This window comes from Monopterus albus, unplaced genomic scaffold, assembly GCF_001952655.1.
Source record: "Monopterus albus unplaced genomic scaffold, M_albus_1.0 scaffold33.1, whole genome shotgun sequence".
Lineage (NCBI taxonomy): Eukaryota > Metazoa > Chordata > Actinopteri > Synbranchiformes > Synbranchidae > Monopterus > Monopterus albus.
This window is the reverse complement of record NW_018127913.1, coordinates 397,215-407,492: the sequence shown is the minus strand read 5'-3', so window position 1 is coordinate 407,492 and position 10,278 is coordinate 397,215. Positions and strand designations below refer to the sequence as shown.

At 41.3% G+C, this 10,278-nt stretch overlaps 1 protein-coding gene across 5 annotated transcripts in view; it reads right to left on the bottom strand.

The window, feature by feature from the left end:
- Positions 1-10,278, bottom strand: part of rspo2 (R-spondin 2) — a 65,268-nt gene that overhangs the window by 8,315 nt on the left and 46,675 nt on the right. For 4 of the 5 annotated variants that reach the window (XM_020597232.1, XM_020597230.1, XM_020597231.1 and 1 more), the window contains one exon: positions 6,977-7,018. The exons of the other annotated variant lie outside the window; for it this stretch is intronic. In XM_020597232.1, coding sequence (XP_020452888.1) covers positions 6,977-7,018 — 42 coding nt within the window. The remainder of the gene's footprint in view (positions 1-6,976; positions 7,019-10,278) is intronic. 5 annotated transcript variants of the gene reach the window in all.

Below are 10,278 nucleotides of genomic sequence, written 5' to 3'. Positions count from 1 at the left end.
TTTCATTCTGTTGTACCCTTTCCCCCAAGCTCTGCTTACTATCACCGTGCTTCTAGGCAAGAATGATTTAAAACATATGCATTCCAATTTAAAAAGCTAACCTTGGGATTCAAACGGTAATTATTTTCTCATCTATGATCCAGTGGATGATCTACTTGGAGATTAAAAAAGCAGGTAAGCTCACCGCTCCACTCTTTGATGCTTTGTTTCGCTGACAATAAGTTAAAGTGAAAACCTGACTCGGAAATCACCTAAGCAGACAAGTCCCGGCAAAACATGCATGACTGACATGGTGATTAATATGCCCGATGGTCAGTGCAGTCAGCATGTTTTACTATACACCCTCTGGAGAAGATCGATCACACAAGCAATAAGCAACTAAAGCCTGTTGAGGAAGGCTACAGAACAGATGATGACGACCTTGCACGTTAACATTCTTCTCCATCAATCTGCTCAAGAGTTCAAAGTCATGCTCTGCTGCTTTTCAAAATATGGTAACTGTTCCCTTGTAGTGTTTGGGTTGCGATTTCTGGCTCGATGGCTCAAAAGAAGGTTATCAATAGGAACCCCCAACGACAAATATTAAATTAGGCCAAATTTCAAAAATCTCTTGTTGGTTGGTTGTCCAGAGATAATTCCTCTACTTCACTTTCACTTACACACATATGCTGCTTCAGAAATGCTGGAAAGTTAGAAATTACAAGCAATAAAGAACTAGTCAAACCTCAAACAAAGTAAGATGCTGTGGAAAATGTAATGAAAATTAATGTTTCACTTCCAGCATTAATGGCTGTTTAAATCACATGCAAGATTACTTTGCTAAGTTTGTTTAAAAACAGGTGGGAGGAAACGCAGTCAGAATGAAATCACCAGATTACACACCTTTGCACTCAGTACAAAACCCAGGTGAAGAATGTAGGCTAACCGAGTGTGGGCAAAGCTACTGGTGGCTAGCTAGCAGATAGGATGGCACTTGAGACCACACTGAAAGTACCAGGAGATGCATTTCTTTTTTTCCCACCTCCCTAGAGGAAGTTCAGATCACTTACAGTACATTACTAAATACAGAAATATTCACATGACTGTAATGTGTAACTAAAAAGTGCTTTAATTCCCAGTGCAGAGAGGCAGGTTTATAAAATAGGCTATAAACTCAAAATGCATTTTTAAAGTTGCAGTTTTAGTTGCTAGCTTGATTTGCTGACTTTAATAATGTAAAGTCCATTGATTTTTGCCCAACACTATTGCCATACTGTATATGTGTCCTGCTTCTGCAGTTCCAACTTTCTGGACTAGGCGAAGTTGAAAAGGGCCCCACGCATGACCAGATGGTTTCTTACCAATCCATGTAACATTTATTAGTTTAAAGCTACACTAGGAAAAATTTATATGGATAAATACACCTGGCTTTTTAGTCTAAATTGCAAAGTGAGGATTCAACAGAGAATATCTCATAAGTGTAGTAGCGTTTTTGCCCTCACATTTATAACAATTAACACCATACACAAAAATGGTTTCATACAAAATTCACATCAAAATATACATCTCTCCAGAACTGCACATGCCTCATGCTGAGAGAAATGATCTTATCAACGTTGAAGTGGTTCAGCCGTTATTTCTAAATGTCTTGTGGTACCAGACACCGGGAAGAAGAAATTAGGTCTGAGGACATATGGTTTCTAGGCTAAGACAGCCATAGTGGGTTTACATTATTATTATGTAGCATTAACTGTGTAAAAGAGGTCATGTGCAAATGTATTTTCAGTCTGGCTAAGAGTCTGATAGTAGGTCAATATCTCTTTATAGTCTCGGTTGATCCAAACTAGTGAGACTAGCAGTTGCACATTATTAGCAGCAGGCTAATTCAGTTATACTAGGCTACTACTGTACCAGGGAGCCAAACGTAATAGCCAACTGCAACAATTGTATGCATCTCATATAAATTAAAGTTAAATAGTAAATAAATAAACAGTGAAAAGAATCTCCAGGGTCTGGTTTATATCCATAAACTGCACGCTCTGGAATATTTGATTTCACTGGATAAAACTGAGACCAGATGTTTCAGGTTTTTCATCACACGCCTGAAATTTGCATGGTAAACTGTGACACTTAGATTTCATTCATTCAGCATTCAGATTTGTGGCATCATTATTTTATTTGCCTCTCCTTTTTTGAAACTCAGTTGTTAAAGGATCTGACATCAGCCTCTTTAAAACAGAAATCTGTATGCTCACTGTTGCCCCCTGTAGCAATGAGAGGTCATTTGAATAGAAGTACATTGTTTATGTAACACACATGACCTTTGCAAAAATTAAAAACTATGCCTGCTACTGAGGTACAACACTCGTGTTTCATTTTTCAGCTTTGATTTAAGGCATATAACTGATCATTATGGATTAAATGGAACCTTATTGTATTGCAGTGGCTTTACACAGCCGATGCTGTCATGAGGGTAACGTCAGCAGCCAGGCACTGAGCAGGCATCACAACTGGCCCACTGAGCTTAATGCGCTTTGAAACCACAGTACTCAGTGAGTGAGTGAGCAGCACCCTCTGTGGTCTGCTATCTCCTGACTGACTCATCAACACATCTGGGCCTAAGTATATGGGGCTCTCCTGCCCCACGGGTACTTGGGAAAATGAGGGATAATTAGCTTTAGTTGACTTTAATGAATGGCTTAATGTTGTGTTTCATTTCTGATGAGAAAAATATAAAGCTCAGCGCTTATCAAAGAGAGGCCCGCACCGATGTTTCTCAAAGCTTGCTGCTGGTGTGGGTCTGTTTGTTTTTGTATTTGTTGTGTGCATGGGGGCGAGGCAAAGTGAGCTGAAGATAGCTGCAGCACATGAGGGAGTGGTTTCATATGTGACCGCTGATCCAAAGCTTAGGAAACCTACTGAGATATACAGCAGCAAATCCATCATTCTAGCTGGGACGTTACTACAGTACAGATGTGTTTGCCTTTACTCAAAGACATACCACTCCCCTTTGATTTTCATGCCTTATATCATGATGAGATCTTTATAAACAATTTGATCCATCTTACAATATAAAGCAGGAAGTGTCTCGCAAAGTTATGATAGCCATCCATCCCTTGTAGTTCAATAAGTGCATTGAATTGCAGTGATGAAATTAATCATTCTCAAAAGACACAGGATGCAGCATATATTTACTGTTCTGTTCAATCTTTAATACCAAGCTGCTCTCAAACACTTCATATATAACTGTCACTGCTATTTCCTTGTATTGACACTGATGCATCACCTGTCACTGCAGCTCAGTATATAGTTCATTTTACTGTAGCCCAGTGGTGGGCCGTCCGGTGCCAGCAAGGCCTTCTCTGCTGGCCTAAACACTATCAGAAGCACTGACCTACATTTACAACCTAAATTATAATATTTGTTCCATGAAATTGTACTAATTTATTCCCAATAGTCTATTCTCTTCATTTTGTAGTGTTTCTCTTGGCTGCACTGCTTCCAGTACGTGTATGTGGATGTTAGATTTTTTGTCCAATCAGATTTCAGCCTCTATGTGTTGCCATGTCAATCTAATCTGCCCAGGGCCTTCAGAATCAGAAGTGCTGGCCCATGTAACTTAAACTATGTTAGCAATGGGACTGTTTCTTTAACCAATCAGATTTCAAATTCACCTCACAGGGCCAGCTAGCTGCCCTACAATAACGTCAGTATTTTTCCGTCCTCTGATTGGTTGGTCAGAGCAAAACTAGAAAAGAACTTACTGATTGAACTGAAACACAGAGATCACCTCTATGAGGATGGATTTTGTCTATAAATAAATAGCATCTCTGGTGACTGATGTATTTAATTAAAATTTTGTATGTTTTTGTCATGTTATTAGATAAATATTGATTCTGAACTGCTCCAGATGATGTATGTGGCACAGTTGCGGTTGTAGTGTAGAGGTTTTGGAGTTGTCTTAACTGGGTTTCTTGCTTTAGTAAAAATGGTATTCACCCTCAATACACGAAATACCTCTTTCTCTGTAATGCCACACTTTGTTATATTGCGTTTTTGTGTGGTATCGATGGTTTCTATAATTGCACTTTTAAAAGTGCTGTCATACTGTCATACATGGATAAAGGCAGGAAAAGCACAACTTGCAGTGGAGGCAACCTCTTTACACTGCTATTAAATAAATACTTGGAAAACCTTTTTTTTTTAATCTGAGGAGGTGAATCTGCATTTCCAGGGGCTGTTCAATCTGGGCCTCAGGTGGGGGCAGGATTTATGTGGCTCAGCCCCTTTGGGTCTTCAAGAACAACCCCTCTAAATTATAGCATCCCACCGCACTTTATGGGGAGGAATAAACTGGCTGTTAATACAGCTATTGGGGAGTGTACAATAAGGCGTGCTAAGAGAAAAGGGGCTTTCTATACTGCTGTGGGGTAAGGTAGAGCAGGGAAGGATGGATGAGGGTTTCTGCAAACACTTTGTGTCAGCACTGTAAACACACTGGCACACCTTATGCAATCCATCCATAGTATACGGTATGATGTAGTTTGCTATTTTGATACTGTATTTGAAGTCTAGTTTCTAAAACTGTTTCAAAACCAAATACACAACAGTAAAAGTGTAAGGTAATGATTAAACATTGCATTTTTCTTCCCCAGCATAAGCTGCGTTAACCAACTGTTACTTCCAAGACCAAGGAGCTTATGGTTAACAAGCTACATTAGTTTGTGGGGTTACATGTTCTGTCAAAAAAGCTCTGTTCACAACTACTCTTGTATAGTATTTTTCCACTGTGCGGAGCAGCTCTGCCCTGAAGCGCACAAGTCAAATAACAATTCCATTTCCATGTCTTCCAAATAGATTGGGAACTAATGACTTAGCTGCATTATTAAAGGTAGGGCTGGCAATCCTGGAAAACCAGCAAGAAGATGCTCAATTTTGAAAGTAAACAACAGAAGAAATCTCACCCTTTCATTTTGACTTCTCTCCAAAGTCACACCTCCAAAACTCCACACATATTTAGCTGTCCAGTAGAAATATGGCCACCATGGTATCACTTTTCATCCCTCTTTGTTCTCTCAGCTGTTGTTATTGTTCAAAAGCCACACGAATGTTATTTCTGATCTTACTTCTTATTGTATCCAGCTTCTTTTTATTTGCTGCGTTCTCTAATCTGGTGTTACTTGCCCAGATCTGCGGCCCCAGACCGTAGCTGGGGGCCTTTAGTTCACAGCTAAGCTACTTTAGCCCTGGCTCGTAGCCCGTAACTAGCCTTAGAAGTCCAGGCTTTTCTGGTGGGGAGAAGTGAAGAGGGAGGCCAGCTAATACCATTCCAAACAGGTTTTACGTTGTCTTGGTAACACGACCAGTTAACTGAATTACAATCCTATCTATACACTTAGAGCTGACTATTACATATATCCATAGCTGTGTGTGAAATGAGACCATTCCATTAGGCAGTCTTCTCGCTCTCATACTACAGGCAGGTAGCAATGTCTGACAACAACAATATTACCTATAAGGCTGTATGTCTTAAAGAGGAAGGCCTTTTCTGTAAATTGGGGAGGAAAGCTGCTGTGGGTACCTTCTCTGCCACAGCTTTCAGCTTTAGCTACCAAAACAGAATGGTGACACATCTGCCTACAACTGCAACTCCTTGTGACAGACTCTTGGCTCGGCATTGAGTGCACGGGTAGCGTAGGAAGTTAGGTTGACAGGCAGGTAGGCCATCCAATGGTTTGCTTGAGACAAGTAAAGTTATTGGTCAGACTTTTTTCAGCCCAACTGCTGCCACAGTGCATTTAATGTATTCGTTGCCATCAGGATGAAAAGGGAATTTCAAAATATAACAAAAGTGCTTCTGAAGAGAACTGTCAACCCTACCTTTAAGCTAATATCTGCCTGTGACCATTGTAATTTCAGTCAGCAAAATCCAAATTCATCTGCTAGAAATGACAAGCCTGTGTTTGCTACCTTTGTATAAAATCTGAAACACATTGTTTCACCAAAACAAACACCAAACAAACAAATAAAAATTCTGAGTGGTAAATCTGCCACTGGTAATGGAACCTTTCTATGTGCCATGGAAGGCTTGACAGATGAAGCAACAGCACCGAAGGCGGGGTGTTAAGGCTATATTAAAACAGAACAAGGTGACCATTGCCACTGTGCATGTAAACAACTAAGTCTGTTTGTGCATGAGTGTGTGCAAGCTCATCTACATGCACACACTCTTTATTTTCTAATTCCACAGGAGGAAAATGTCCATCTTTACATCTCATTTCTGCAAGTCCTTCTATCTCCCTTTCTCTTTGCTGGGAAACTCCATAAGAAAATCCCTCACATGTTTGAACATGGAGCACAACTATTCCAAAATGGGACCAGACCCTAATGAGCAGGGAGCCCCTTAAGCCAGATAGGCTTAGACACCAAAACAGAGACAGGGGCCATCAGGATCATGTCGCAATGCCTGTGATGATGATAGTGATGAGGGAATCAAGTCTGGCCGGCACCTTTTATTTTCTTTGATTGTTTTATTAACCCTGTAAGGACGTTATTGTTATTCAGTCTGCTCTAATGATCCGACAGCCTTTTTTTTTGCTAAAAATAGTTCATTCGTTCACAGCGGAAGAGTAGGGGGTGAGGGGGGTGGTGTTTGATGTGCTCACAGAGCTCCTGTTCCATGGGGAGAGAGGTAAAGCCAATTCAGGAAGGGCTTGATCCTCTCTAAGGCCTGTGTTACATCAAACACTTGTCAAACACCACCAGCAGATGGACAGCTGAGCGGCTCTGACAGATCTGATCACAGAAACAGGCAACAAGAGTCTCTACAACTTAACTCCTGAGTCCAGATACCGCTGTCCCTATCTTGTCAGTAATCCAGCCCTTTAACTCACTAAAACACAAACAGAAGGCTTTGAGGCATATGGCAGACATTTTCTTGTTGTTGTTAGCTGTATATGATTACAGTGCAATTTCACCGGCCATTTCAGGGTCTCACCTTGCCGAGAAGAGGTTTGTGTACTCCAGAGGGCAGCAGAATCTGTCAGAGATGCAGCAGGGGAAGGAGAAAAGAGTCAATTCAAAGGGAAACCTGAGCCACTAATCCAAAAAAACTGTCTCAAGGCCTGCCAGGATCATGGTGCTGAACCTTGCCACCCAGCAGGAAGAAGCACTTATGTCTGAAGGGATTTGATATGGTACTTGAAATGAGTTGAGTTTCATGACAACTACTCAATCATGTCTTGAGATACCTTATTTCCTTGAGGAGTCATTGGGTTCTATGGTTCTGTGTTTTTTTAGAATATATAACTACATATACAGTGCCTTGCGAAAGTATTCGGCCCCCTTGAACTTTGCGACCTTTTGACACATTTCAGGCTTCAAACATAAAGATATAAAACTGTAATTTTTTGTGAAGAATCAACAACAAGTGGGACACAATCATGAAGTGGAACGAAATTTATTAGATATTTCAAACTTTTTTAACAAATAAAAAACTGAATAATTGGGCGTGCAAAATTATTCAGCCCCTTTACTTTCAGTGCAGCAAACTCTCTCCAGAAGTTCAGTGAGGATCTCTGAATGATCCAATGTTGACCTAAATGACTAATGATGATAAATAGAATCCACCTGTGTGTAATCAAGTCTCCGTATAAATGCACCTGCACTGTGATAGTCTCAGAGGTCTGTTTAAAGCGCAGAGAGCATCATGAAGAACAAGGAACACACCAGGCAGGTCCGAGATACTGTTGTGGAGAAGTTTAAAGCCGGATTTGGATACAAAAAGATTTCCCAAGCTTTAAACATCCCAAGGAGCACTGTGCAAGCGATAATATTGAAATGGAAGGAGTATCAGACCACTGCAAATCTACCAAGACCTGGCCGTCCCTCTAAACTTTCAGCTCATACAAGGAGAAGACTGATCAGAGATGCAGCCAAGAGGCCCATGATCACTCTGGATGAACTGCAGAGATCTACAGCTGAGGTGGGAGACTCTGTCCATAGGACAACAATCAGTCGTATACTGCACAAATCTGGCCTTTATGGAAGAGTGGCAAGAAGAAAGCCATTTCTTAAAGATATCCATAAAAAGTGTCGTTTAAAGTTTGCCACAAGCCACCTGGGAGACGCACCAAACATGTGGAAGAAGGTGCTCTGGTCAGATGAAACCAAAATCGAACTTTTTGGCAACAATGCAAAACGTTATGTTTGGCGTAAAAGCAACACAGCTCATCACCCTGAACACACCATCCCCATTGTCAAACATGGTGGTGGCAGCATCCTGGTTTGGGCCTGCTTTTCTTCAGCAGGGACAGGGAAGATGGTTAAAATTGATGGGAAGATGGATGGAGCCAAATACAGGACCATTCTGGAAGGAAACCTGATGGAGTCTGCAAAAGACCTGAGACTGGGATGGAGATTTGTCTTCCAACAAGACAATGATCCAAAACATAAAGCAAAATCTACAATGGAATGGTTCCCAAATAAACATATCCAGGTGTTAGAATGGCCAAGTCAAAGTCCAGACCTGAATCCACTCGAGAATCTGTGGAAAGAACTGAAAACTGCTGTTCACAAATGCTCTCCATCCAACCTCACTGAGCTCGAGCTGTTTTGCAAGGAGGCATGGGCAAAAATTTCAGTCTCTCGATGTGCAAAACTGATAGAGACATACCCCAAGTGACTTACAGCTGTAATCGCAGCAAAAGGTGGCGCTACCAAGTATTAACTTAAGGGGGCTGAATAATTTTGCACGGCCAATTTTTCAGTTTTTTATTTGTTAAAAAAGTTTGAAATATCCAATAAATTTCGTTCCACTTCATGATTGTGTCCCACTTGTTGTTGATTCTTCACAAAAAATTACAGTTTTATATCTTTATGTTTGAAGCCTGAAATGTGGCAAAAGGTTGCTAAGTTCAAGGGGGCCGAATACTTTCGCAAGGCACTGTATAATGTTGTATGAAAGCTATATTTGTATTATTAACACATTGTGTCATACAAGATTACATTTCAGTATTCATTATTTACATTTTAAATTCAACTAAAATTGTCTCAACATATTGGTTTATGTGTTTAGTAAATTTAGCTTCAATAACAAAAAATGAATGCCATCACATGCCACCAAAACAGCTTCACTGCAACTTGGCATTGATCCTATACATCTCTGAACTCCACTGAGGGATGGGCACCATTCTTCCAAAAGATATTCCCTCATTTGGTGTCTTGGTGATGGTGGTGGCTGTCTAATACATTGCTCCAACATAGGTGTTCAAATGGGTTGAGATCTGGTGACTGTGAAGGTCATAGCACATGATGCACATCAATTTCATACTCATCACACTATTCAGTAACCCTTTGGGGGCATTGTTATCCTGAAGAGACCACACATTTATTCAGGGTTTTCCTTTAATTTATCACCTGCCCTGGCCTCTACTTACTACTATAATGGCTCTGTTTTAGTCTGTATCACCCTTCTATTTGTCCCTGTTAGTTCACACACTGAAAAACACCCAGCCACACAGATGTACACACAGCCAAGGGCCAGCAGACCTATACTTGTTGCTTTGTTGTGTCTGCATGTCTGTACTCTGGGTCCACACTTATATGGACATGAGTGGGCCAGAAGCCACAGCCTGTCTGTGAATCACCAGCTGTAATTAAAAGCTGTGATGTCTCCATAAGGATGCCCGCCAGAGATGGACAAGGAGGGTGGAAAGAGGAGAAGGGGAGTGGAGCACTGAGGAGAAGGGCTTCTGGTGGCTGAGCCAGTGCAACTGTGCACCAGATGTTTTCAGGCTTTCTGCTTTCCTTCTTTTCTCCTCCAGCCAGACCACTGGAGAGGGAAGACTCCAGTGCATGCAATGCTGCCTCGAACAATGCGCGCCATGCTAATACATTCCTCCTCTGTGGCATGCACATTGTTCCTCCAACAGCCACGCACTGTGATATGTGATATATAAGTGTCATTTGAGTGTGAGACAGGAAAATAAAATGGAAACATGGACGGGAAAATGAGTAGATAATTTGGTGACTTCAGCCTGTGAGGTCTGTTTTATTGTGTGTCAGTGTCTATTACGCATTTCTCACACTCTGGCTGTGTGTATTTGAGTGCGTGCCTGGATGTGTGCATCATCATCTTCATGGTGTGGTGGAGATGTGAAGATGAAAGCACTAGCAGTCCACAGGAGAGCAGCAGCAGCGCTGGACTGGAGGTCTGGCCGACAGAGAGAGGATGCGCAGGAATACAGCACAATGAGACAGATCCCACTATGACCAGCTCAGGTTATTTAAATATGAGGT